This window comes from Eubalaena glacialis, chromosome 5 (genome assembly GCF_028564815.1).
Source record: "Eubalaena glacialis isolate mEubGla1 chromosome 5, mEubGla1.1.hap2.+ XY, whole genome shotgun sequence".
NCBI lineage: Eukaryota > Metazoa > Chordata > Mammalia > Artiodactyla > Balaenidae > Eubalaena > Eubalaena glacialis.
This window is the reverse complement of record NC_083720.1, coordinates 104,645,228-104,669,211: the sequence shown is the minus strand read 5'-3', so window position 1 is coordinate 104,669,211 and position 23,984 is coordinate 104,645,228. Positions and strand designations below refer to the sequence as shown.

The window sequence follows — 23,984 nt, the reverse complement described above, 5'->3', positions numbered from 1 at the left end:
CTCACCGCAACTGGAGAAAGCCCACATGCAGCAACGAAGACCCAACGCAGCCAAAAATTAATTAATTTTTTTAAAAAGCAAAGGAAAATAAAGTAGCTTGATGGATCTTAAGAACAAATCACAATTCTTGGGACTTCCCTGGTGGTCCAGTGGTTAAGACTCCAGGCCCCTGACTCAGGGGGCCCAGGTTCGATCCCAGGTTGGGGAACTAAGATCCCACGTACCGCCACTAAGCCCGCACGCCGCAACGAAGACCCAGCGCAGCCAAAATTAATTAACTGATTGATTAAAAAAAAAAAAGAACAAATCACATTCTCTAAATAAGAAATAAAAAATAGGGCATAATCGTATTTTCAGAAATGTCTAACAGATAAAACAAAATCTAAGAGAATATGGACATAAAGGTTTACAAAGGTTTTCTCTGGGTCATGAGATACCTAGGGGAAACCCCCCCCCCTTTTTTTTGACATATCTATTTCTACAATGAAAGTGTATAGTCTTTATTTTTAAGATTTTTAAAAAATTTTTATTGGAGCATAGTTGATTTACAGTGTTGTGTTAGTTTCTCCTGTACAGCAAAGTGAATCAGTTATACATATACATATAACCACTTTTTTTAGATTCTTTTCCCATATAGGCCATTACAGAGTATTGAGTAGAGTCCCCTGTGCTATACAATAGGTCCTTATTAGTTATCTACTTTATGTATAGTAGTGTGTATATGTCAATCTCAATCTCGCAATTTATCCCTTCCCCACCTTCCCCCGCTGGTAACCATAAGTTTGTTTTCTACATCTGTGACTCTATTTCTGTTTTGTAAATAAGTTCATTTTTTAGATTCCACATATAAGTGATAATTATATGATGTCTTTCTCTGTCTGACTTACTTCACTTAGTATAATCATCTCCAGGTCCATCCATGTTGCTGCAAATGGCATTATTTCATTCTTTTTTATGGCTGGGTAATATTCTATTGCATATATATACCACATCTTTTTTTTTTTTTAAACATCTTTATTGGAGTATAATTGCTTTACAATGGTGTGTTAGTGTCTGCTTTATAACAAAGTGAATCAGTTATACATATGTTCCCATATCTCTTCCCTCTTGCATCTCCCTCCCTCCCACCCTCCCTATCCCACCCCTCTAGGTGGTCACAAAGCACAGAGCTGATCTCCCTGTGCTATGCGGCTGCTTCCCACTAGCTATCTATTTTACGTTTGGTAGTGTATATATGTCCATGCCACTCTCTCACTTTGTCACAGCTTACCCTTCCCCCCCCCCATATCCTCAAGTCCATTCTCTAGTAGGTCTGTGTCTTTATTCCCATCTTGCCACTAGGTTCTTCATGACCTTTTTTTTTTTTTTCCTTAGATTCCATATATATGTGTTAGCATACTGTATTTGTTTTTCTCTGACTTACTTCACTCTGTATGACAGACTCTAACTCCATCCACCTCACTACAAATAACTCCATTTCATTTCTTTTTATGGCTGAGTAATATTCCATTGTATATATGTAACACATCTTCTTTATCCATTCATCTGATGATGGACACTTAGGTTGCTTCCATGTCCTGGCTATTGTAAATAGTGCTGCAATGAACATTTTGGTACATGACTCTTTCTGAATTATGGTTTTTTCAGGGTATATGCCCAGTAGTGGGATTGCTGGGTCGTATGGTAGTTCTATTTTTAGTTTTTTAAGGAACCTCCATACTGTTCTCCATAGTACCACATCTTCTTTATCCATTCACCTGTTGATGGACATTTAGGTTGCTTCCATGTCTTGGCTATTGTAAATAGTGCTGCTATGAACATTGGGGTGCATGTATCTTTTCAAAATATAGTTTCCTCTGGATATATGCCCAGGAGTGGGATTACTGGATCATATGGTAGTTCTATTTTTAGTTTTTTAAGGAACCTCCACACTGTTCTCCATAATGGTCGTACCAATTTACATTCCCACCAACAGTGTAGGAGGGTTCCCTTTTCTCCACACCCTCTCTAACATTTATTGTTTGTAGACTTCTTTTTTTCTTCTTTTTTTTGGCTGTGCCACACAGCACGTGGGATCTTAGTTCCCCGACCAGGGATCGAACCCCTCCCCCCTGCAGTGGAAGCGCAGGGTCCTAACCACTGGACTGCCAGGGAATGCCCTGTAGACTTTTTGATGATGGCCATTCTGACTAGTGTGAGGTGATACCTCATTGTAGCTCTGATTTGCATTTCTCTGATAATTAGTGATGTTGAGCATCTTTTCATGTGCTTTTTTCGGCCACATATATGTCTTCTTTGGAGAAATGTCTATTTAGATCTTCTGCCCATTTTTTGATTGGGTTGTTTTTTGTTTTTTGACATAGAGCTGCATGAGCTGTTTGTATATTTTGGAGATTAATCCCTTGTTGGTAGCTTCATTTGCAAATATTTTCTCCCATTCTGTGGGTTGTTTTTTCATTTTGTTTATGGTTTCCTTTGCTGTGCAGAAGCTTTTAAGTTTAATTAGTATAGTCTTTTTTTAAATTGAGATATAACTGACATATAACACTATATTTGTCTCAGGTGTACAACATATTGGTTCAGTATTTGTATATATTGTGAAATGATCACAATAAGTCTAGTTGACATCAATCACAACACAGTTAAAACAAAGTTTTTCTCTTGTGATGAGAACTTTTAAGATCGACTCTCTTTGCAACCTTCAGATATACAATACAGTATCATTAACTCTAGTCACTGTGTCGTATATTACATCTCCATGACTTATTTGTTTTATAACTGGAAATCTGTACCTGCTTGAACACTTCTAACAATGGAAAATTTACTACTTCTTGGAGTGGCTCATGCCATCCATCAGAGTGCTTCAGCAGTTGTGGTATTAGAATTACTCCTTAAATATCCTTCCTGAAGACCATACTAGGAACTACCAAAAGAAGTTTCGGTGCTCTGGCTGCTACAAAGGGCCACAGGGGCTCAGAAATTATAACTTTGCTGTCCCTATTTTCAGGGGGTAAGCAGAGACATAACCGTTCCCCTTTGAAAGCTGAAGCCTTTAGGAATGAACATTAGTTTTCATCATCTGCATTCAAAAAGAATTAATAAAATGTGTTGCTCATAAGACAAGTGTCTTCTAAATCCCATTAAGAAGATTAAACTGTAATTAAAGAAAGATAAACTATAATCTAATTAATTGCAATGAATCACATCTCACAAAAGAAGGTTATCATTACAAGGGGCTAGTAGTTGGGATAAGGTTTTAAAAAGAAGCACAGAGACAGAAAGAATATCAGTATCTCATGAGTTGCAGAGAGGGAACGCTGACTGGCTCTAGGATGGAGTCCTAGTCCCTATGAGCAGAGAAGACAGGGAAGGAACTGACATTTACTTCCTTGAATCTACCTATCATCTGTGCAAGGTGACCCCTTTGAATAGATGAAGAAGCTGAGGTTCAAAAAGGTTTCACTCTATACTGAATAGTGTCAACTTCAGAAAATATATATGTAGAATACATATACTGTGACAAAATACACTAAAGTGCTGAGCAATTACCGAATGGTTAAGATATGGTGATCCCTATTTTCCTTTTTATATGTTCGTCTTCCAGATTGCATCTTAGTCTATTGTACTTTTTTAATCATGATGATCTTTTTTAATCATGATGCTATTTAATAGAAGTAAAGAGGCTGAGCTGAAAAATCAAAAATCTAAAATCCAATGAAATAAATGTATGTGGTTTGCCCATGAAAAAAAAAAAGGAGATCTCTTTAAAGTTCTTATTTATCATTCATATTGTTTAAAAATAATTAAACTTGAAAAAAGCACCTCTTAAATAGTGTTGTATTAGTTTCTTATGGCTGCTGTAACAAATGACTTCAAACTGTGAGGCTGAAAACAACAGATGTTTATTCTCTTGCAGTTCTGGGGGCCAAAAATCTGAAATCATAATGTTGACAGGGCCTGATTCCCTTCAAAGACTCTAGGAGAGGTTCCGTTCCTCGCCGCTTCCGTTTTCTGGTCTTGTAGCTGCATCGCTCCGATCTCTGACTTTGTGCTCACACTGCCTCCTCCTTCTCTGTGCATCTATCTTCCCTGTGTCTCTTATAGGACACTTGGCATTGAACTTAGGGCTCACCAGATAATCAAGGGTGATTTCTCCATCCCTGTCAATACTCCTTTTTTCCAGTAAGTTAACATTCATAGGTTCCAGGGATTAGGAAATGGATATCTTTTGGGGGGCTATCATTCAGCCCACTACAGCTGGCTTATTTTATCATCGTATAATCAATATTATATTTCCTATTAGGAACAACACCGTTTTTGAAAGCAGATTCTAATAAGACATGACAGATTAAGTGACTATGATGTATATTTGAAGACTGTATAATAATGCCACATGTTTTAATATTGAGGATGAATGCTAATATGAAGTATGTTACTGGGTTACATTAAATTCCTTGAATGCTGTTTTATTTTAACAGAATATTGCTTGATAAAATAAAATCATTTTATTGTCAAAAAAAAAAAAAAAAGGTTTCACTGCTGGTACAAAGTAAAGCCAAGACTCAAACCCAGGTCTATTGAATTCTAATGCCTGAGCCTACCCAGCTCTGTGGGTGAATGACTTCGGGGAGCACAACTCATTAGGATCACCCAAATCCCTGGATCCTGATATTATATTCTCTATAGAAACTTCTAATACCACTTTTCGCAAAGAGATCTGTACTAAAAAGAATGAGAGATTTTGGTTCACCTGGCAGTTCTGTAACAGTTCTAATAAGTAGGAATAATATGAGTAATCGTAGTAATAGTGGAAATAACTGCCAACACTGACTAAGCCCTCACTATTCCAGGCACTTCTCATTCTACAGTCAATCCTTAGTGATCTCATCTAATCCATGATTTTAAATACCATCTGTTGCTGATGACCCCCAAATCCATAGCTTTAGCCTGGACCTCTTCCCTGAACTCCAGACTGATTTTTTCCAGCTGCCTACCCCAGATCTCCACTTGGATGTCTGAAACCAAACTCTTGCTTCTAGCCCTTAATCCTACTCCTCCCACATCTCCCCCATCTCAGTAAGTGGCAGCTCCATCCTGCCAAGATGCTCAGGCCAAAAGCCTTAGAGTCGTGTTTGACTCCTTTTTCTCTCACATGCCACATCCAACCAATTCATAAGCAAATGAGTCAGCCCTACCTACAAAATACATCCAGAATCTTATCACTTCTCACCACCTGCCACTGTTCCCAAGGCACTCCAAATTTACTCAATGAATTGATTAATGAATGGCCTGAATTATGTCATTTCAATCCTCATAATAGCTCTATGAAACAAGTGCCCTTATTTGCTCCATTTCACAAAGGCACATAAAGGTTAAGTATAAATTAAGAAACTGTGGTTATAGTTTATCAAACAGGTCTTTTTTTTTAGTTTGAAGAGTCAGATCCCCAGAACCCGATCATCCCAGGAGAAGGGATCGAATTAGCTTACTGGACCCACACAAGGCCCAGGGCAGGAGTCAGCCAGCCTCTCGGAGCACGCCAGGTTAGCTGCCAAACGCCAATCTAACCACGAGCTCTTCTCTGAAGTCCCACCCAGGTCCCACTGCCAGGATTACCACTAGTTTCCACACCACATGTGCTAGTCTCTCTCTACTCAGTAAAGAGTATCAGCTCCACTTTTTAGACTTAAGAAAAGGAACTTGTTAGAAGGTCACATAATGAATCACTGAAAAGAAAATCAAGTTAAGAAATGAACCGCTCACGTACATACCCAGAAGACAAAGAACCCTTTTCTGTATTAAAGAATTCTGTGTTTGAAAAGAAATCCATGCTTCTGAAATGGAGTCCCCTGGGAAGGGTCCAATGAGTTTCCAGTAGGGCCTCTGAGGACAGAGCTACCAACTTTCCACACAATGCAGAAAGGTGATGGAGAACCAGATGCAAGAGGATCAGGGTGGGTTGGCTTCCACCCCTCTTATGACCGCTACCTCCACCAAATCCAATTTTGAAAATTAAGTGAGTTAATAAATGTGAAAATCTAAAGTTTTATACAAAAATAAGCTTTTACTGTAAAAAGAATACCTTTTTTTTTTTTTTTTTAGTGAAGGGGTGACATGGGGTGAGCTGTAAGGATGGAGAATTTTAAGAACCATCAGACAAGGTACGACTTTTCAGAGCTAAACACAGGATATCCTTTAAAAGTTTATCTGAGCGAGATAAAGGCCTATCTATGTATTTTCAAAACAGGGGTTATTTATTAGAATTGGTACCTTTTTGGGGGTCAATGTGACTACATTTCTTTCAAGGATCTAAGTGACTTTACTGTATGCATAGGGAAAAAAATCAGGAGGAATGTTCACCAAACTCCTAATGACTATTGCTGGGTGGTAGGAGCAGAAAGGGCATTCATTCTCTACACTATACTCTTCTGTAATGTTTGCAATTCATAACAAGTGTGAATTAATTTTTGAGGAAAAATTTTGGGGAAAAAACACTTTCCCCTATCCTCACATTAACAGATACAAGTTTCCACAGAATAGTGTATTTAGCTCTTTAAATACTTAAATTTAATTGTTAATCAAAATTTTTTTATGGTTTTTAATTTCCATTGTTAACTGATTTCTTTCTCTAAAACTCAGAGGTTTTAGAAATCTTGGGTCAATGAATATTCTAATGAGACTCTAGAAATACATCAGTTAAATTGCATATTGTACAAATAAGATAAAGTATCACCTTGAGGAAATCTTAAATAGCAAGGATAGCAGAAGTGGGAGAAGCAATACCAACCCCTCCCAGGCCCATTCTGGAATGCATCATATCACCATCAACAAGCATTTGCTGAATGCCTTATGTGCAAGTACTATGCCAGGCTCTGCTTTCTGCCCTGAAGGAGCTCTCAGCATTGCTGGAAGACAGCACACACAGACACCACCACAAGGCAGCATCTGCTACAGTGGCAAATACATGGCCCTGCAAAGGAGGGAGAGAGAGGATTTTGAAATTCCTGCTTAAACAGAAGTCCTTTGAAAGCAGAAGCAGGTCTTACCTGTGTATTCCCATAACCTAATGCGATAAATATGTTTTAAATTAATAAGTACATGGAACCAACCTGCACTTGGAGAGGAAAAAGTATGACATCCCAAGCTGGAGGAATGGTGGTGGCATGAAAGTGTGGCATGACCCAAATGGGCATGTTCAGCTATAAAAAAAAAAAAAATGTAAAGAAACAGAGGAATAGAAAGTTGGAAAACCCAATTCACTGAAGTTGAGGAGTTGAAACTATCTTTGAGCGAACAGGAAACCACAAAGGATTCTGATGGTGCAAAGACAACCTGTTAATGTACCTGTCTTCCTTACAAGGTTCCTTAAGGGTGGCAGCAGCATCTTTAAGGATTTTGGTTGCCTAGCAGAGCCTGGAACATGATAGGTGTTCAAATAAATGTGAGGGAAAGGAAGGGAAGATTGATTAGGCTGGAAAGATTATGCAAGTGCCATGATACGGAAGGCGGTAGACGAATAAGGGACCAGAAATTAAGGCCGGAGGTGTTTTCTAATCCACCTCATGATATACTCAGACCCAATACAGTGATTCTCCAAAGGCTCCTCCCCTTGTCTCAAGTTGAATCAACAAAATTCCTCTCACATACCACCATGGGTATATCTCCCTTTAGGAATCCTGAGCAACTGGGAAGGTTTGGGGAATGTTAATCAACCCATCAACAGCTACTTATCAAGGCAGTCCTGCCATTCCAGTGCCTCCTCAAGTTCTCTGAGGTTAGCCAAGTTCTGCGTCTCGTTCTTAACTTATTTCTGGCCAGGGCCATAAGGAGCAGAGGCGGAGGTAATCACAGTGGGTTTCAGTAAATGTTACTTCCCACTTTTCCACACTGACCCTTCATAAGCGCTTTCTGTCTCCACCAAACAGTCTGATATTTCCTGCATGATAATCAGTGTTTCTACAGGGCTTTACATTTTTCAATGGTTTTTGCACTCTATCTCAATCTTCATCACTACCTTATAAGCATGACAGATCCTACTACCCCATTCTTGAAGATGAAAAAGCCTAAATCCCTAGACTGAATGAAGTCAGGGAAAATGACACAATTACAGTTACTAGCATCAATAATAAACAGCACAGGTGGAAGCAAGCACCTGGTTGCTGTCCCTTGTGGGTAGTCTTCTAGCCATTTCATACTGAGAGCAGAATGATAAAACTTACCAAATGGATATTTAACTAAAGTTGGGAGATACTATCAGACAACACAAGCTCTCTTCTTAGAAAGACCATAAAATTAACATAACCATTTTCATGAGAAAAAAATTCAATTTCAACATTTCCTGATTATTATCTTCCAAAATATATCGTTAGAATATAAGAGAACATAAAAGAGTACAAGTATTGTTAAACAATCAAGAATGTATTAGCTATTTCTAAAAGTGCTTTAACATAAAATATCAAGAGAGTCCAAAGAAATTCATTAAACAAACGTCAGAAAAGCATACTAACATGATTCTGCTGTTAATTGAATGAATATCTTTATCATTTTGATTTTCAATTAAATGAGTATCTGCTACTTCAAATAAATATTATTTATAGGATCAAGGATTTGTCTGCTTAATTCATATTTTTTAACATAGAACGTTCAGTTTGAGATCTCTTCTTTTCCCTTAGTCTTGTTTGAACCTTGCCAAGTATGTTGTTCTTTAAGGTAAAACTCCAGTCCCTAAACACTGTCTTTACCACCCTCCACACCACCACAATCCTTAAGAGAAACACAGTCTTAAAAAAAAAAAAAAAAACTGTCAATTTTTTAAAAAATTTATAGATCCTATCCAGTACCATAAATAATAAATTTCAAAACAAAATTGGAGCTACTATAAAGCCGAACTCTGATGTAGCCAAGAACCTGTAAAGGGATCTATTAGTCAGAAATGTTGGTGCTAGCCAAGTGTGGTAGAGAGGAAACTGCCGCCCACCCTCAAATGTACATGTTCCTAATCCCCAAAACCTATGACTATGTTACTTTACTCGGCAAAAGGGGCTTTGCAGACATGATTTAAATTAAGGATCTCAAGATGGGGAGATTACCCTGGATTATCTGGTTGGGCCTGATATAATCAAAGTCCTTGCAAGTGAAAGAGGGAAGTAGGAGTGTCAAAGTCAGAGAGTGAAGGATCAATCTGAAGATGCTACACTGCTGGCTTTAAAGACAGAGGAAGGGGCCAAGAGCCAGGGAATGTGGGTAGCCTCTAGAAGCTGGAAAAGCAAGGAAGAGTTTTCCCCTAGTCTCCAGAAGGGACACACCGTGCCAACACCTTCCTTTTAACTCACTGAGACCTATTTCAGAGTTGTGACCCTCCAGAACTGTAAGATGATAAATCTGTACTGTTTTAACCACTAAACTTATGGCAATTAGTTACAGCAGCCACAGGAACTAATACAGCAGGTTAAAGCAAGGCACTACTCACCTGCCCATCTGCCAGGACACTTAAAGCCTTATTCTTCAGGTCCCCATTGTACAGACATTCAGTGAAATGTTTCTACTAACAAATTATCTAGAAAACGACATAAGATGGTGGTAGTGTGGGAGAAGAGGGAGCCGCAGAGGAATTTTGGAGATCTGTCAGGAATTTTCAGGCCTATTATCCTGCTTCCCTATAAGAACACATAACTCCTTTCTATTTCTATTATTAAGAAAGTTGTTTTTACAGTTCAGTTTCTGGAAGACAATTTGCAAAAGCTGGGGAAGTGGCCACTTGCTTAATGCTTTGTTGTCTACCAGCTTATTTCATCATCTTGCTCTCCTTTGTCAATTTACTTGACTTTTGAGAGGTTTTGGTTCTGTTAATGATGACAGACCTCCCCTAATTCACCTACACCCTTGGTCTGCTCTATCACCTCCTCTGAGCCATTGGAAAAGAGGAGCGCTAACAGACCTCGGCACAGGTAGAACTTACAAATTTGTATAAAGCCTAACTACAGAGACTTCCCTGGTGGCACAGTGGTTAAGAATCCCCCTGTCAATGCAGGGGACACGGGTTCGATCCCTGGTCTGGGAAGATCCCACATGCCGCGGAGCAACTAAGCCCGTGCGCCACAACTACTGAGCCTGCACTCCAGAGCCCGAGAGCCACAACTACTGAGCCCATGTGCCACAACTACTGAAGCCCATGCGCCTAGAGCCCATGCTCTGCAACAAGAGAAGCCACCACAATGAGAAGCCCGTCCACCGCAACAAAGAGTAGCCCCCGCTCGCCACAACTAGAGAAAGCCCGTGTGCAGCAACGAAGACCCAACACAGCCAAAACATAAATAAATAAAATAGATTTATTAAAAAAAAAAAAAAAAAGCCTAACTAGAGTTCAGTCCATGGACCACAGTATCACCTGGGAACCTGTTCGAAATTCAGCATCAAGTTCCAGTCCACATTATTCAGCCATAAAAAAGAATGAAATCTTGCCATTTGTGAAATGGATGGACCTAGAGGGTATTATGCTAAATGAAGTAAGTCAGGCAGAGAAAGACAAATACCATCTGATTTCACATATCTAAAAAAACAAATGAACAAACATAACAAAACAGAACAGAGTCATAGATTCAGAGAAGAAATAGGTGGTTGCCAGAGGGGAGGGGGTTGGGGGATTAGTGAAATAGGTGAGGGAGATTAAGAGGTACAAACTTCCAGTTACAAAATAAATGAGGATGAAATGTATAGCATGAGGAATATAGTCAATTATATTGTAATATCTTTGTATGGTGACAGATGGTAACTAGACATACCACGGTGATCATTTTGTAATGTATAGAAATATCTAATCACTATGTTGTGCACCTGGAACTAACATAATATTGTAGGTCAATTATACTTTCATTAAAAAAAATATGTAGACACTGGGAGGAAATGCATCAAAATGCAAACAATGGTTATCTCTGGGGGGTGGAGATTATGGGTGATTGTTAATTTTTACTTTATGCGTTTACGTATTTCTAATTGTCTGCAATGAACATATATTGCTTGTAAAATTAGAAAGAAAACAATAAATGTCATTAAAAATGAAAAAATAAAGTTCCATTCCAGATCTTCTGAATCAGAAACTACATTTTAGACAGATCTCTAGATGATTTGTAAACACACATTCAAGTCTGAGAAGCATAGATATAAAGAGCCATTGGCAAGGGTACTCACCATGACCCACTTACTATATTTTAGGGACAAATATTCTAATCAGATTCATACTTTCAGTTAATGAGAGGTTCTTAATTATTACAAAGATTTTATTTCCAAGCACAAAAAGTTTTCCTAAGGCATAAGTGAAAAACATGCCCTCACCCCTGCCCACTACTCCCTGACAAGATTTGTTGAGATGGTGGATGAAATATTGATGGAAATATATTTATTTTTATAAAGTTTTTTCAAGGGCTAAACATTCATTAAATGTTCACAGTAGCCTTATGAGGTTGATATCCCCAAAGTACAGCTGAGGGAATATGTACCTAGACTCAGAGACATTAACTAACTTGCCATAAATTATTTAGGGAAGAGCCAGAATGCTAATCAAGACTTGCACAGTCTCCAAGCCCATCCTTATAAACACTACTCTACGAAGCCAATCCTCATTATTTAAAAATTCTGTATTTGCAAATTCTCCTACTCACTAAAATTTATTTGTAACCCCAAAATCATTACTCACTGCACTTTCCCAATTTTTTGAGGACAGGTACATACATGAGCAGAACAGCTAAGACTGTGAAAAACCAGATGCACACGTTCCCAGTATGTGATGCTTTGCCTTCTTATTTAACCTCTCATATTTTAAACAAGTATCCTTTTCAAGGTCTACTTAGCGCCACATTTTTCGCATTGTGTGCTTTTTGTTGGTGAGTGTGCAGTTTAAAATGGTCCCCAAGCAAAGTGCTGTCTAGTGTTCCTAAAGGCAAGAAAGCTGCCTTACAGAGAAAACACATGTGTTACATAAGCTTCGCTAAAGCATAAGCTACAGCGCTGCTGGCAGTGAGTTCAATGTTAATGGATCAACGATATATATTAAATAAGGCAAACAGAAACACACAGAAAACAAGGTTATGTACTGATCAGTTGACAAATATGCTGTGACCAGAGGCTCACAGGAACCAAACCCTGCATTTTCCCTAGGGGCAATGATTCAGTGTTTGCTGAGATGGCGTTCACGGTAACTTCACAGAACATAACTGCCGCAACTGTTGTTACATGTACTAACTTGACATGTAATGGCAGGAAAGGCACCAAATTATAGAGCATTTTCAGAAACAAGACACCATTTTCTCCAACTCAAAAACAATAGTTGAAGGTTCTTGACAGGATAACCATAAGGACTGGTAATGGTGTCATTTCATAGCTTACAGACTAAAAACACTGTTATAATACAATGCACAAAGTCAGAAAATGAATATCACATCACACGGACAAAGATGAAGCAATGGCTCTGTGAGGTGCATGCAAGATGATTCAAGGGGAGAAGGGAAGTGAATGCAATAACATTCATTTACACTTATCATTTAAATCTCATCTTTAAATTCCAATTTACTTTACAACTTAATAATAGTACAGTAATATGTGTACACAATAAATTCTATTGGTAGTGCCTGCTCCAATTCTGCTGATGATGTACATGACCAAAAAATGTTGGGAGATCACCACTGTAGAGAATCAAAGTTAGCGCTTGAAAAGAAAAGAAACTCCAGAGGCACACATCCTGCAGTGGGCTGGTGGCTTTGAGGACTCACATGCACTGGGAACCATCTACTGCTGCTCTGTCCCCAACACATTGTGATGATCCTCACAAAGACATCCCTCCAGGCATCAGTTGATTCATATGAGAAATTAATTAGCTGGTTGTGACATTGACTAGATGATCCAAGCTAGGAACCCTTCCCTCTCTAGAAATTTGACCAAAGAAAATAAGACATAATAGCAGGAAGTAAAAACATTGTTTATTGTTGCCAGGAGCCCAAAGGCTGAAGGCATGCCCTGTTAGAGCAACAGCCTGTCCTCAGAGCACCCAAACTGGGAGGATTCTATGGAATCCCATAAGATATCCAGGACTGTCAGTGTCATCTTATATAGTTAAGTTGCATCATATACACATTCAACTCTAAGTGCTCAGCAAAAAAGAGAGAGAGAGAGAGAGAGAGAGAGAGAGAGAAAGGGAAAAAAAAAACATAACCAGTGCTGGCAATCTGTCTGCCATTCTACTCAATGAAGGTGTTCTGTGCCCTTGGACAGCCTCAGTTCCTCAGGGTCTCTTACAGCACGAATGGGTCATTGTGAGGCTAAAGTTTGACACAATATATTTTTCATCTACATCACCTAATCCCAAACCAACTTCCTCTGATACTCAAAGGAAGAAGCAGGGATACGTTTCAACCCTGAAGGAAAAATGGCTGCATATGACTTACTGAAAGACGGAATCAATCTCCAAAGAGAACTGACTTCCTAAGGGTAGTTCAAGGGCAATTTTTGAAAATACTCAACTTTCACAGTGTACGCTGACTGTAGAAGCAACCCCCCAGATAAAGTGAGACTCAACTATAGTTATTCTGTTCCAAGGGCTCACTCTTATACCTACCACCTAGAGGTGGTGTATATTGAAATTTGCTGCCATATACTTTTATGGTACTTCTTACTGATTAAAGTGCTCTCATACCAGCTGTGTCATTTAACACCCCAAGGCCAGGCAAAGAAAATGGAACGAGCACTGTGGTTCCCATTTCAGAGATCCAGTGCAATAATGGAAAGAGTAAGAGTTGTTGAGTCAGAAAATTTGGTTTCAAATCCCAGGCATATTGTTCAATTTTTCAGAGCCTTAGTTTCCTATCAGTAAAATGCAAACAGTGCACACACCTCACCAAGTTTTTGAGGATGAGTCAAGTATACAAGTTGCAGGTATACATTACTCAATGTTTCCTTACACCATTCCACAGGAAGGAGGGCTACAAGTTCACACACCTAATGGACTAATAAAGCCCAAGTAGAACAAACATCTCCCAACTCCCAGCTCCATGCTCAGAGGTCCAAGAAGGATATAACTTAGCATCTCTTTAAAAGGTGTTCAAAAAGATAGAGATACTCTGCTAAAAGTTTTTCTGGTTCAAGTAAATTTGTGACATGCTAGTCTCTTGAAGGCTCACAATGCGTGTGTGTGTGCAAGTGTGTGCATGATATAAAGGCTCTGAGAAGGCGTGCAATAAAGAAACCTGGTTGAATACATATAGAACATTTCCCCAAACTGGATTTAATAACGGAAACCTTTTCTGCATAATTACTATAAACAGCCACACAAACCTAATGTTCTTCTGAACATACTTTCAGAAACACTGGTTTTGATAAATTAGTGTATAACAAACAGACGATTATATTGTAATAGATTAATATTAATAAAAATAATAACAGATTATAGAACAAGGCACAAGAAACTACCGTTTAAACAAGACCCCGAATCATTTTTTGGCAGTCTGGTGTCAAATCCAAAAAAAATCTATTTGGGAATTCCCTGGCGGTCCAGTGGTTAGGGCTCCACGCTTCCACTGCAGGGGCCTGGGTTCGATCCCTGGTCGGGGAACTAAGATTCCGCAAGCCGCGCAGCGCGGCCAAAAGGAAAAACAAAACCAAGGAAACAAAACAAAAACAAAAAACTCTATTTAGATCATCAAGGCATTTTTATTCTCAGAAAGATCTCAGGATAAGTCTTTCATAAACAAAGATTCCAAGAAGTGGCTCATGTCATCTTACAGAAGACATAGTGGGTAAAAAAGGTGAAAGAGACACATAATGTTTTGTTACAAAATTAATTTGCATGAGGTATCTTACTCCCTAAATCAACTTTCCAAGAACGCTACATATGCCATATAACAACTACCTGTCCTGTCATTATCCCTGGTCTCCTGATAACAGTGGCAAGCAAGAGAAAGCCAGAATGGAGATAGTGACTTGTAAACTATAAACCACAAAGATGAGGAATTCTTTTTTTCTTTGAAAACTACAAGAAAGCAGTTATTATTTTTCCTACTTTGTACTTTCCCTCCTTTCTCGGTTATTACTGCACGCAAGCACTTCTAGAGAATACTTTTATCTTAAACCTCTGGAAGTCAAATAAAGAGAAGACCAGGCCCGAGAAATTCTTTAAAAAATTATATTAATATTTGATATTTACTTATGCTGGCAAATACAATATATATAAAAAAAGGAACCTGCTCTAATGCAAAGTTTTAAGTTTGTGAACTAGGTGTAGACAAGTGTTGGTTAGCACTGACATCCTAGGAGGAAGGCTTTGGGTAAGAACTTTAAGTTTCCATGGTTTTTTGAAGAAAATGAACGGAATCTAGACGTTTGCTAGCCTAGTCCAGTAACATACACTGTGCATTTCGGCCACTAACAGCAGGAGTGGGAAAGGGCCAAGAGCAACCATTACCGCCTATCACCAGGGGTACCTGAAAAGTCATCTTCACCCTTCAGCCTTCCCATTTTACGACTAGACGCCTCAAGGACCACTAGATCGCGGCCGCCGCCTCGCCACGTCCAACCCGGCACAAGGCGGAAGCTCACCAGCTGGGCGACGGGGCGCACACCTGCCCGGCGGGCGGCGCCCACAACGCTTCACCTTGCCGCGGCGGACCTGCCCTCCTGGGCCCTTCTTCACCACCACCTCCATCCCTTCCCACCTGCAAATAACCGAGGGCAGGGACGCGGGAAGGTGAAGATGGTGAGGAAAAGCATCCCCGCAATCCGCCGCAGACTACCTCCTCCCATCCCTGAGCCGTTTCTCCCACGCCTCGTGTCTCTAGTGCAAGGTCTGCAATAGTTTAAAATTTTTGTTTTAAAGCACAAGTAACTTCCCCGCTCCCTTCCGCCCCTCACCTTCACGAAAGCAATCGGGGTTGTGGTACCTTCGATATCTAACAGGATCACAGTGACTTCGGCGGGCACCGAAAGCACAACCATTTCCCCACCGGCTGCTACTACGAGAATTGGCCTACTGGTAGGGAGGGCGGAGGGCGGTGCCGGCTGCGCCCAGCAACCTGCTGGGCTTCCGACAGCCCCGAAAAAAGTCCCGGAGCGCACAACCGCGCGCAGCCTGACGCACGAGGCGGAGAGGACACGTCGGCGCCCCCGAAAAGAGAAACCCGCAGCACAGAGACCTTGAACTCGCTAGCTGCCCGGGCCTCCAGGCCTAGACCACGTGGGCAGGGAAAGGGGGAGGTCCTCGCGAGGTTCCGATGGGGCGGGGAGAGGTAATGGCGCCGACGTCGATTGGCCGCTAGAGGGCCTCTAACCCGATCCGTCAAAATGGGCCTCGCGTGGGCGGGAACAAAGAAGCGAACGCGGGAGCCCGGTGCGCGGGCGCGCGCTCTCCGCAGACTGGTTGAGCTAGCGGGAGAGGCCCGGGGCACGTGCAGACGGGAGCCCCGCGAGTGGCGCGCCGGGGATGTGAGTGCCCCTTGCCCTCTACGGCACCTAGCCCCCTCCCCGCCCACTGCCTCCGCTTTTGCATTTTTACAGTAATCCGACCGGGCCCGCGCCCCTCCTCCCGTCAGCCAGCGAAAGAGGCCGTTTGGATCCCGGTCAGCCTGACTGCGTTGGCCCCGGTTCCGGCCGATCGGCTAGGGAGGCCCGCCGCGCCCCCTCTGCCCGCGCGCCTGTAGCGGCAGCGGAAGAGGCACCCGCGCCGCGCAGTTTTCCGGAGGGGCCGCCGCGCGCCCGCTTCCTGTTCGGCTGCGTCCAGCCAGGTCGAGGACAAAACACGCGTGCGCGCGCCGGACGGCAGGGCGCGCTCGCTGCCTCAGCCACCCGCGCTGGGCGCAGTCCGCCTTTTTCCGGAGCAGCGCGGCCCCGGTGCCAATCGATAGCAGCAGCTCCGCACTGGGGGACCGAGGGCGGAAAAAGGCGGGGTTGACGGCTCTTTGCTGGGAGTGGGCTGGACCGGACGCCAGAGACAAAGGCTCTCAAGGCAAGAGGGGCTGTGACGCTGCTCGGGATTTTTGGCCCAGGACTTTTCGCCCCTTCGTTTTTCTCTTCTGACGCTCTTTTCCCAAGCCCGCGTCCCCTCACCCGCGACCTCGCTCCTCAGCGGAAGGGCCGCGATGGAGGTCCCGCCCCGGCTTTCCCATGTGCCGCCGCCATTGTTCCCCTCCGCTCCCGCTACTTTAGCCTCCCGCAGCCTCTCCCATTGGCGGCCGAGGGCGCCGCGGCAGCTCGCCCCGCTCCTCCCTTCGCTCGCTCCCAGCTCCGCCCGGCAGGGGACGCGCCGGGCCCAGCGCCACGTCACCGCCCAGCAGCCCTCCCGATTGGCGGGCGGGGCGGCTATAAAGGGAGGGCGCAGGCGGCGCCCGGATCTCTTCCGCCGCCATTTTAAATCCAGCTCTATACAACGTTCTGCCGCCGCTGCTTCCGCTACACGGATTGCGCGCCAGCGCCTCCCGGCCGACAACTCAGCCGCTATGGAAGACATGAACGAGTACAGCAACATAGAGGAATTCGCAGAGGGATCCAAGATCAACGCGAGCAAGAATCAGCAGGATGACGGGTACCGCACGCTTCTCTTCTTCCCCCCTCCCCCAGCGCTCCGCATGCGCCCCTTCGTCCCTCGGGGGCCGCGCGGTGCCCGTGTTCTTTCCCCAAGTCGATTCCCCGCGTGCCCGCTGGGCCCTAGTAGGTTGGAGGGAAGAGGAAAGTAGGAGACGGAGGGGGGGGCGGTGACTCGAGAGGCCCGCGGAAGGTGGGGGAAGGGCAGAGGGGTTGGAGGCGGAGGGCGGTGGCGTCTGAGTCCCGAGTGCGCAGGCGCGCGTGGGGCCCGAGGGGGAGGGGCCGGCCTCGCTGTGCCCCATGCTGCAGCTGCAGCCGCCTCTTCATTGTGTCTGTGTTACGGTTCCGCGCAGTTTTCAGGGGGAGGATTTAGGGAATTCCTGGTTTGGGAACCTGTAGGCGACTGGTACCCAGATCCCCAGTACGTGTGATGATGAGTTCTTTAGGTGGAACGTTGGCTTGATAGCTGAGGAAGACGGTGAGCCTACGTTGTGTGGAATCAGTTTAGAAAGTTGGATTTTCTAGTCGGGAACAATCTTTACCATGTATTGTTAGCCTCGTTTACATTTAGCATTGTGCAGTGAGGAGAGCAAGGTGTCCACCGTTTTGAATAAGTGAGGAACTTGGGGATTTTTGTGGTCTTTTGTTCGTGTGTGTCTGTAAACGGGTTAAATTATTTGTACATCAAGATGTATTTCCCCGTGCTTATTTCGTAAACGTAATTTCAGAATTTAAGTAATCGTTGTGGTTGCTGCTAACCTTAAAAAAACAACTTTTATTTCTAGTAAAATGTTTATTGGAGGCTTGAGCTGGGATACAAGCAAGAAAGATCTGACTGAATATTTGTCTCGATTTGGGGAAGTTGTAGACTGCACAATTAAAACAGATCCAGTCACTGGAAGATCAAGAGGATTTGGATTTGTGCTTTTCAAAGATGCTGCTAGTGTTGATAAGGTAGGAACATGTTTCGCACTGTGGTGCTTTTGTGTGTTTCTTGCAAATTGTTCAGAGGGTTGCTTGTATGTTGTCAGATTAAATAAATCTCTCTTCTAGGTTTTGGAAATGAAAGAACACAAGCTGGATGGCAAATTGATAGACCCTAAAAGAGCCAAAGCTTTAAAAGGGAAGGAACCCCCTAAAAAGGTTTTTGTGGGTGGATTGAGCCCAGATACTTCAGAAGAACAAATTAAAGAGTATTTTGGAGCCTTTGGAGAGGTGCGCTCTGCTTTTACGTTTACGTGTATTTTCATTTGATATGTTTATATAATGTTTATCCCTGGCCCAGTTCTTACAGAGCAAACTCAATGTTGGATGAGGGTGGGGTTAAATTATTGCAAGTCCCTTCCAGTCACCGTACCTTAATCAGTGCTTTCTGTGTTATAATGGAAACTAGTGTCTAATTTAATGGAAACTAGTGTCTAATGGAAACTAATTCAGCAAAAAGATAGATGCTTTGGTGTGGTTAGGGTTTGGATTTATTAACTAGTGGCATCTGTGGGGTAAGAAATGGTATTAAATAAGGTTTTTCTCTCCCTTCTCAATGCTCCATAGATGAAATAGATCACTTTAGTTTGATGTGGATAATAAAGCAGTAGTTTATACAGAAGTTATTTCATTAGAATGACATGTTGAAGCTTGAAAAAGACTTGTGGCATTCTAGAACATCTTGGTAGCTTTTTACCATTAGTGGGTGACCTTGAGTGTGTATCTTGATTTCAGATTGAAAATATTGAACTTCCCATGGATACAAAAACAAATGAAAGAAGAGGATTTTGTTTTATTACATATACAGACGAAGAGCCAGTAAAGAAATTGTTAGAAAGTAGATATCATCAAATTGGTTCTGGGAAGGTAAAGCCATTTTGATTGTAGTAAATGAACAGTATGCTTTTTTTTTTCTTAAAGTGAAATTTCTCAACCTGTTTTGAGAAGAGAAAAAATGGCTTGACGTTAGAATATTGCTAACAATTCTGTTTGCTTTTTAAATTTTGTTTTTAGTGTGAAATCAAAGTTGCACAACCCAAAGAGGTATATAGGCAGCAACAGCAACAACAAAAAGGAGGAAGAGGTGCTGTAGCTGGTGGACGAGGTGGTACTAGGGGTCGTGGCCGAGGTGAGACTTAATTCCTGGAAAATGACTCAATGCTGTAAGCTATAAACTGCTAAATATGAATAAGCCCATAGGAAAGTAAAGCCAAATTTAAACTGTTACAACATGGAAACTGCTCAGCTTAGTGGGTGGGCTTTTGTTTTTATTGGTTTCACCTCTTCAAAAAATGGCCACTCTGACAGTGTCATTACTGATGAGAAAAAACACCATTAAACGTAATTAAGATTACATGGAACACTTTGGCGTGATAGGTTTTCTAGGGCAGGAGTCCTTGTTTTAAAGATAAACACTTTGTCTTCTCCTTTGTCCTGATTTTTCATTGAATTTAGGAAGCCTGATACTGGCACAATTGGACTTTCTGCCCCCTTTTGTATGCCAACTGTAATAATACTTTCTTGGTCAGATAGCAGTATAGGTATCCATTCTGCCTTTTTAAGATGTGCAGAGTGAGGGACAGGAACGATCATTTTATGTTAGGATCGGGGGTCAGAAGTTGTTTCCTAACAATCATTGTGCATTGTTTCAGGTCAGGGCCAAAACTGGAACCAAGGATTTAATAACTATTATGATCAAGGATATGGAAATTACAATAGTGCCTATGGTGGTGATCAAAACTATAGTGGCTATGGCGGCTATGATTATACTGGGTATAACTATGGGAACTATGGATATGGACAGGGATATACAGACTACAGTGGTAAGAATATTTAACTTAATTTCATAAACCAATGGTACTAAAATTCAGTGTTTAAAGTACAGTCCCATTCTGAGACTCTGTGTGTGTGGGTGTTTTCTATTTCTTGAACTGTTTGTGGAGTTACATTTTTGAGACATTTAATAGTCATAGGGGCTTATACTGATATAGAGATTTCGGTCATTACAAACATTCTAGAATGTGATATGTGACTAGTTTATAATGAGTTTTTAAATATTTGGTTATTTTAATTGCCATGGAGGATTTTGCATATTTAATAGTTTTTAAATATACAGTGAAACCATTTCATTAAAAGCTAAGCATAATTTTTTTGTTTTTTCAAAATAGGCCAACAGAGCACTTACGGCAAGGCATCTCGAGGGGGTGGCAATCACCAAAATAATTACCAGCCATACTAAAAGGGGACGTTGGAGAAAACAGGTGTGTATAAGAGTTCAAGACACCAGTGGAAATTCTAATTTAATTTAAAGATCAATAGACAAATGAAAAATAAGTGAAAACAAAATATCATGTAGCCTGTTTTTACTAAATTGTTAACTTTTTACTTGCTTTATGAACCTGTTTTGCCTAAAGTGTCTATAGATCTTTAACTTTAAAGTTTTATCTCACTTTCTTTAGTATTACAGAAAAACTTAAGAGTTTTTCTGTTTGCTTTGTGTACCAGGTGGTCTAGAGGAATAATTAAACTTTTTTAGAACTATTAACAGGTAAAGTACTGAAATGGGTACAACTTAAGGAAAACAGGAATGTTGTCTTCTAACTCTGACATTATACCTTGTTTGTACCCGCCAGCGGGAACTTCATTGCAGGCCGTGTGTCACCCTGACCACGTCTATCTCTGGGGGTCGCACGTTGCGGGCAGAGCGCAAGGCATACACCAGAAAACGCTGTCCTGTGGTATGGTCTCTTCCAACTTCATGTACCAGCGTAAAGATTAAAGTGGAAAACTTCAGACTTTGGCTTCTTTTTTAATCTTTTTGAAGATTAAGTGTCTAAACTTAACTTAAATGGTTTTTTACAGGAGTTAAAGTACATAAATGCCTTTTTACAGCTTAATCATTTTGGTCTTCTGTTTAGTGTTGTATTTCAATTGTGGAGCCTCATTTTAAGTGTTCATTCTTTAAGATTTAATGCTTGCTTTTTCTTTTTATAGCTAATAGTGAAATCTACAAACCAAAACAAGAACTTTAAAATCTGGGATATAAATTAAAGATCATATGCACACAGAAATTTGTTTTCTTGCAATACAAGCCTATTAGAAATTCATGTTTGTAATAGCATTTTACGTGGCTTACTAGAGATGTTTCTAGTAGACCTTGAACCTAGCACAGTTCAACCTGTGAATATGGGAAGACTGCATTCCCAGATTTTCTAAGTAAATTTTACTTTAATATCATTTGGGAACTCCAGGGTGAATTTATTAATTACCCAAACTGCGTTTTGCCAATGAATTTGCATGTGATCTTTAATTATTGAAGAAAAGAATAAAGTGAGAACTTAAAACAATTCATGAAAGTGGACCTTTGAAAGCTTGTCAGAGTTTCACAAATCTAATTGCCATTTTGTTTTTGTTTTTAGGAAGAGATTGCTAAAGTAACCCATCTTGCAGGACGACATTGAAGATTGGTCTTCTGTTGATCTAAGATGATTATTTTGTAAAAGACTTTATAGTGTACAAGACACAACTGTGTCCAACTGTATATAGCCGCCAATTAGTTTTTGTTCTTACTTTGTCTTTTGCTATCTGTGTTATGACTCGACGTGGATTTGTGTTTATACAAATTTTATTTGTATGATTTCATGTTAAACCTCAAATAAATGCTTCCTTATGTGATTGTTTTTCTGCGTCAGGTACTAAATAGCTCTGTAAAAGTGTAATTTTAAATAAGCAATAATTAAGGCACAGTTTATTTTGTAGGGAGTGTTGATCCATAGGGAGAAACTGGTCCTTTACGAATAGCCAGCTACAGTGTCTACTCTGTTCTCTTTTTGTTAGATGTATTCTATGTTCTAAGGCTTCATTTCCCTGTTAACTGAGGCTTCCACATACCTTTAAGTAATGTTGTTTTCTCTCTGTATATCTGGAGACTTTGTCATGAAAGTTTCTGTGGCGTAGTTATAGTGTTGTGATGAGTGGAAGCTTTCTAGTAGACCGTAAGTCTTCTGGTTATATTTTGAAAAGTAACTGTTTAATGGCACAAAGCATGCTGGTAGCTCCTTTTATGAATAGAAAATATTTTGCTTTGTTCTTGTCTCTGGAAAGGCATTTGTTATGACTTGCTGTATTCAGTGGTCTGCTAGAAAAGAGCTTTGGCTAATCATAATACCATAACTTTGTTTTCTTGATTAAACTGTCTAAATATACCCAGGGGAAAAAACACTTGAACTGTGTTATAGGAGCCACAGTTTAAGAATATCAGATGTAGTTACATTTAACACAAGGATTTTGGCAAATAGGTATGAAGTTACTAAAGTTTGAACAAAAGTTAGATTAAAATATTTGACGTAGTGGATGAGTAAATTAATTGTATACTATTCTGTTGGTATTATGTCACAGCAAGCACCAAACTGAACAAAATGTTTTCTTTTGGGGCATTTTTAGGAAGCTGTATTGGGTGTTAACTGTTTCGTGGTGTGAGTTCTTAGAAAAAATCATGGTAGTAAGTTTCATCATTTTTAGCGCAGTTAGTGCATGAGCTGAATAGTTAAGCATATCCATGTTCAAACGTAAAAGGAATAGTGGGGAAAGGTATCCCTTAAATCTTATGTAAATGCAAATCTAAGTGTGACCAAGTCATGTCATTACAACAGATCTTCTGGTGCATTAAAAAAAAAAAAAACAGCTTTAGCTCTAGATTTTGGAGGATGTCCTGGGTAAATTCAAGTTTTGAATTCAGTGTAGTTATTGAATTTAAGGTTTTTGTTTTTGTTTCTGTGGTTCTATGTTAGCCATTAGGATTGGCATACATGTTCACATGTGGAATAGTTGACCTCACCTTCAACCAAGTGTAAATTTTTTTATGCTAATGAACCTGCCTTGTTTTATTTGGTGCCTGCAACTTTCTTTGTTCCGATGATGTTTGTACTTGCTGGGCTATCAAGTTACGATGCTTTTGGCGTTTTGCTCCTGTTTTGCTATTTGACCTTACACCTAGGCCAAGTACCAATGTTGGCTATTGCAAGGGATTGTTTGATTCTTTCAACATGCAACCTTAGGGAACAGAAAGGAGCTTTTCATTTTAAGTTATGTTGTCAAAGTCAGGTGCAGTGTCTTTAGGGCAGTGAATCCTGTAAGTTCAAATTTATGATTAGGTGACAAGTTGACATTGAGATTGTCCTTTCCCTGATCAAAAATGAATAAAGGCTTTTTAAACAAAATCCAAACTCTTCAGTCAAGTCTTGATATATATGACTTTGAAGAAATACACTACATCTAGAGATTATTGTCTGAGATCTTTTAGAAAACTGAAGTACTTACGACAAACATAATTAACCTGTATATTCTTAAATATGCTTCCTGAGTTGTTTTGAGCAAGTTCTATGTGTTGCTACTTACCCTGAAAGAAACCTAATTAGCAGTTTTGTTGATTAACACGTTAG

General features: G+C 40.8%; 2 protein-coding genes across 6 annotated transcripts in view; one reads left to right on the top strand and one right to left on the bottom strand.

Moving 5' to 3' along the window:
- Window positions 1-16,244, bottom strand: part of ENOPH1 (enolase-phosphatase 1) — a 35,634-nt gene extending 19,390 nt beyond the window's left edge. The window contains exon 1 of one of the 2 annotated variants that reach the window (XM_061192424.1): window positions 15,895-16,244. In XM_061192424.1, the coding sequence (XP_061048407.1) occupies window positions 15,895-15,978 (84 nt within the window). In that variant the 5' untranslated portion in view covers window positions 15,979-16,244. Of the gene's footprint in view, window positions 1-7,109; window positions 7,129-15,894 lie in introns of those variants that run through there. The other variant, XM_061192425.1, reaches the window with a different exon arrangement.
- A 117-nt stretch (window positions 16,245-16,361) lies between these two features.
- HNRNPDL (heterogeneous nuclear ribonucleoprotein D like) lies at window positions 16,362-23,762 on the top strand. 4 transcript variants are annotated; one of them, XR_009701123.1, is made up of 9 exons: window positions 16,369-17,560; window positions 18,345-18,513; window positions 18,613-18,774; window positions 19,279-19,410; window positions 19,558-19,672; window positions 20,196-20,366; window positions 20,712-20,804; window positions 21,177-21,281; window positions 21,963-23,762. XR_009701123.1 is itself a non-coding variant. In XM_061192421.1 (8 exons), the coding sequence occupies exons 1-7, from the start codon at window positions 17,118-17,120 to the stop codon at window positions 20,780-20,782; spliced, it is 1,263 nt and encodes a 420-aa protein (XP_061048404.1). In that variant the 5' UTR covers window positions 16,369-17,117; the 3' UTR covers window positions 20,783-20,804; window positions 21,963-23,762. The 4 variants fall into 4 exon arrangements, 2 of the variants coding, with proteins under 2 accessions (XP_061048404.1, XP_061048405.1); XR_009701124.1 differs by lacking the exon at window positions 20,196-20,366 and having other exon boundaries at window positions 16,362-17,560; XM_061192421.1 differs by lacking the exon at window positions 21,177-21,281.
- Window positions 23,763-23,984: the final 222 nt, after the last annotated feature.

Excerpts from the sequence above, each read along its gene's own strand:
- HNRNPDL (XM_061192421.1), top strand. The coding sequence starts at position 17,118 with ATGGAGGTCCCGCCCCGGCTTTCCCATGTGCCGCCGCCATTGTTCCCC. Across the intron at positions 18,514-18,612 it reads ATGCTGCTAGTGTTGATAAG|GTTTTGGAAATGAAAGAACA; the intron begins GTAGGAACATGT and ends TCTCTCTTCTAG. Across the intron at positions 19,673-20,195 it reads TACTAGGGGTCGTGGCCGAG|GTCAGGGCCAAAACTGGAAC; the intron begins GTGAGACTTAAT and ends GCATTGTTTCAG.